This window comes from Charadrius vociferus, unplaced genomic scaffold, assembly GCF_000708025.1.
Source record: "Charadrius vociferus isolate BGI_N301 unplaced genomic scaffold, ASM70802v2 C16258037, whole genome shotgun sequence".
Taxonomy (NCBI): Eukaryota; Metazoa; Chordata; class Aves; order Charadriiformes; family Charadriidae; genus Charadrius; species Charadrius vociferus.
In genome coordinates this window covers 657-4,110 of record NW_009661335.1, presented here as the reverse complement: position 1 = coordinate 4,110, position 3,454 = coordinate 657, and the positions used below count along the sequence as shown (strand labels likewise).

Here is a 3,454-nt window from a genome sequence, read left to right as displayed (position 1 = left end):
CTGCTGAGCCTGGAAGCAAACAGGATCTTTTCTATCCAAAAAGCCAATTTCTCAGAGCTAGCAAACATAGAAGTACTCTACCTGGGACAGAACTGTTACTACCGTAATCCATGCAATGTCTCGTATGAAATTGAAAAAACAGCCTTCCTGGAGCTGAAAAAATTAACAATACTATCCCTAAAGGCAAACAACTTAACCCATATTCCACCCAATTTGTCATCGACTTTAAAGGAACTGTATATTTACAACAACATGATTCAAGTGATTCAAGAACATGATTTAAGTGCCCTTCACAACCTGGAAATCCTTGATCTAAGTGGTAATTGCCCACGCTGCTATAATGCCCCATATCCTTGTATTCCTTGCCCCAAGCGCACAATTGAGATTCATTCAAAGGCTTTTTATTCCTTGGAAAATTTAAGAATTCTGAGACTTCACAGTAACTCTCTTGAGAGCGTACCAAGCAGCTGGTTCAAAAACATCAAGAATCTCCAAGTGCTTGACCTCTCCCAAAATTTCCTCATAAAGGAGATAGGAGAGGCTCAGTTTTTGAAGTTTATCCCCAGCCTTGTTGAGCTTGATCTGTCCTTCAATTTTGAACTGAAGATGTATTCTCCATTCTTGAATCTGTCTAAGACATTTTCCTCCCTCTCTAACCTGGAAACGCTGAGGCTCAGGGGTTATGTCTTTAAAGAACTGAGAGAAGCAAACCTAGCTCCATTGCTCAGTCTTAGGAATCTAACCGTGTTGGATCTTGAGACTAATTTTATTAAAATTGCTGACCTGAAAGTGTTCAAGGAATTTCCAGCTCTTAAACTCATAGACCTCTCAGTGAATAAAATTTCTCCTTCTTCAGGAGAAAGCAACTTTTATGGATTTTGCTCTAATCCGAGCATATCGGCAGAGCAATACAACAGGCAGGTATTACAAGAGATGCATTATTTTAGGTATGATGTGTATGGGCGAAGTTGCAGGTCCAAAGACAAAGAGGCTGCTTCCTACCAGTCTTCAGTTAAGGAAGAGTGCCTGAAATATGGAGAAACTCTGGATTTAAGCAGAAACAACATATTTTTTATTAATCCCTCAGACTTCCAGGGACTCAGTTCCCTCAGGTGTCTCAACTTGTCAGGTAATGCAATAAGTCAGACTTTAAATGGAAGTGAGTTCTACCACTTGTCTGCATTGAAATATCTGGATTTTTCCAACAACAGGATTGACTTGCTATACTCAACTGCTTTCAAAGAGCTAGAACTTTTAGAAATTCTGGACTTGAGCAATAACAAATATTACTTCTTGGCAGAAGGTGTTACTCACACGCTTAGTTTTATGAAAAACTTGGCCCATCTGAAGAAGCTGATGATGAATGAGAATGAGATTTCCACCTCTATTAACACAGGAATAGAAAGCCAATCTCTTCAAATTTTAGAATTCAGAGGAAATCGGTTAGATGTTTTATGGATGGATGGGAATGCTAGATACTTGTCATTCTTCAGGAATCTGACCAGCCTCGAACAACTGGATATTTCCTTCAACTCGCTCACTTTTTTGCCTCATGGCGTGTTTCAAGCTCTGCCCCCAGAACTCAAGATCCTCAACTTAACCAATAACCGGATGAAGAGTTTCAACTGGGGAAACCTCCAGTACCTGGAGAAACTAGTAACTCTGGACCTCAGCAACAACCTTCTGGGTACTGTTCCCCGAGAACTGTCCAATTGCTCTTCAACGCTCCAAGAACTGATGCTGCGAAACAATCGCATTCAACGACTAACCAAACATTTTCTCAGAGGCGCTTTTCAACTGAAATACTTGGACCTCAGCGCAAACAAAATCCAAACAATTAAGAAATCCAGCTTCCCTGAAAATGTCATCAACAACCTGAGGATGCTGCTTTTGCACGGCAATCCTTTCAAGTGCAATTGTGATGCCGTGTGGTTTGTTTGGTGGATCAATCAGACGCAAGTGACTATTCCTCTCCTGGCCACAGATGTGACCTGTGCTGGCCCAGGGGCACATAAAGGAAGGAGTGTGGTTTTCTTGGACCTGTATACCTGTGAGCTGGACACCTCGTATTTGATCCTGTATGCTCTGTCAGCTTCGACTGTCCTAGGCTTTATGGTGTTCACCATGATGAGCCATCTCTATTTCTGGGATGTGTGGTATAGTTACCATTACTGCGCTGCCAAGTTGAAGGGCTATCGGCGCTTATCTTTCCCAGATGCTTGCTACGATGCTTTTATTGCCTATGACAATAGAGATCCGGCTGTGAATGAGTGGGTGCTGAAAGAACTGGTTGAAAGGCTGGAAGATGAAAAAGCCAGACAGTTCAATCTATGCCTGGAAGAAAGGGACTGGCTCCCAGGACAGCCTGTCTTTGACAACCTTTCCCAGAGCATTCAGCTGAGCAAAAAGACCATATTTGTGCTGACCAACAGGTATATTAAAAGCGGCCGCTTCAAGACAGCATTTTACATGGCCCATCAGCGGCTTCTAGATGAAAAAATGGATGTCATTATCTTGATATTTCTTGAGAAGGTTTTGCAGAAGTCCCGCTATGTCCGGCTGAGGAAGAGGCTGTGCAGGAGTTCTGTCCTGGAATGGCCAACTAACCCTCGATCTCAACCCTACTTCTGGCAGTGCCTGAAAAATGCAATAGCTACAAGCAATACCCTGGCCTACAACAAGCTGCTCCAAGAAACTGTTTAGCTCTGCCGTTCCCTGTAAATATTGTTATGATGCACGGTGAGCAAAAGATCCTCAACTCTGTTCGGAGAAACCGTCAAAGTGTGGAGGATAAATGTAATTGTGCTATTGTTCCCCAAAACGAAAGGCACAATTAGTCCCAAAGCTGATAGTTCACTTGTTTTGCTATGACAAGATTGAACAGAAACTGTTGCCGGCACAGATGTGTAGCTGACATGCACCTTGCTTGGCATGGAGTGCTGCACAGCAAGAGAAGATGCACTACCCACGGGAGGTGCCTGGTTTAGAACACAATCACCACTTCCAGCTTTCAGTTTGCTGCAGGCCTCCAGCATCTCCTGTCGTTGGGTCAAGTGGGGGTGAGACACTTGCTCAGCTTACTCTAGTACACAGACCGCCAGGAGGAGTTTGGCCGTGCCTAAAGTTGCTGCTGTTCAGATCAGTGTTGGAGTAAAGGTGATTTTAATGGAAAAAGTTAGTTTCTGTATTCGGTGTATTTATGAAAAGCAAGAAAAGCATTTGCCGACACATTTATCTCAGAAAATGCCCAAAGCAAAGCCCATGCTTTGATTTTAGGAGTCGGGAAAATGTAAGAATGATTGTCTTTTCATCTCAGGCTTACAGCTGCTGACCCTACTGCTTCTGTCTGTGTGGGCAACAGCTCTAATTGCTGGGGAGGGAAGCTCTGGTGGGAGTGCTGTCAGGGGCTGGGGTGTGGTACGGGACCTCTCCCGCTGCTGCTGCATTGTCAAAA

The 3,454-nt window shown here is 43.6% G+C and overlaps 1 protein-coding gene across 1 annotated transcript; it reads left to right on the top strand.

Moving 5' to 3' along the window:
• Positions 1–6: 6 nt before the first annotated feature.
• On the top strand, positions 7–2,816 carry LOC104293787 (toll-like receptor 7; the record flags this gene model as incomplete). The annotated part of the gene is made up of 1 exon (XM_009893314.1): positions 7–2,816. A coding segment is annotated over one exon (2,697 nt), but the record flags the coding sequence as incomplete, so codon positions are not given.
• Positions 2,817–3,454: the final 638 nt, after the last annotated feature.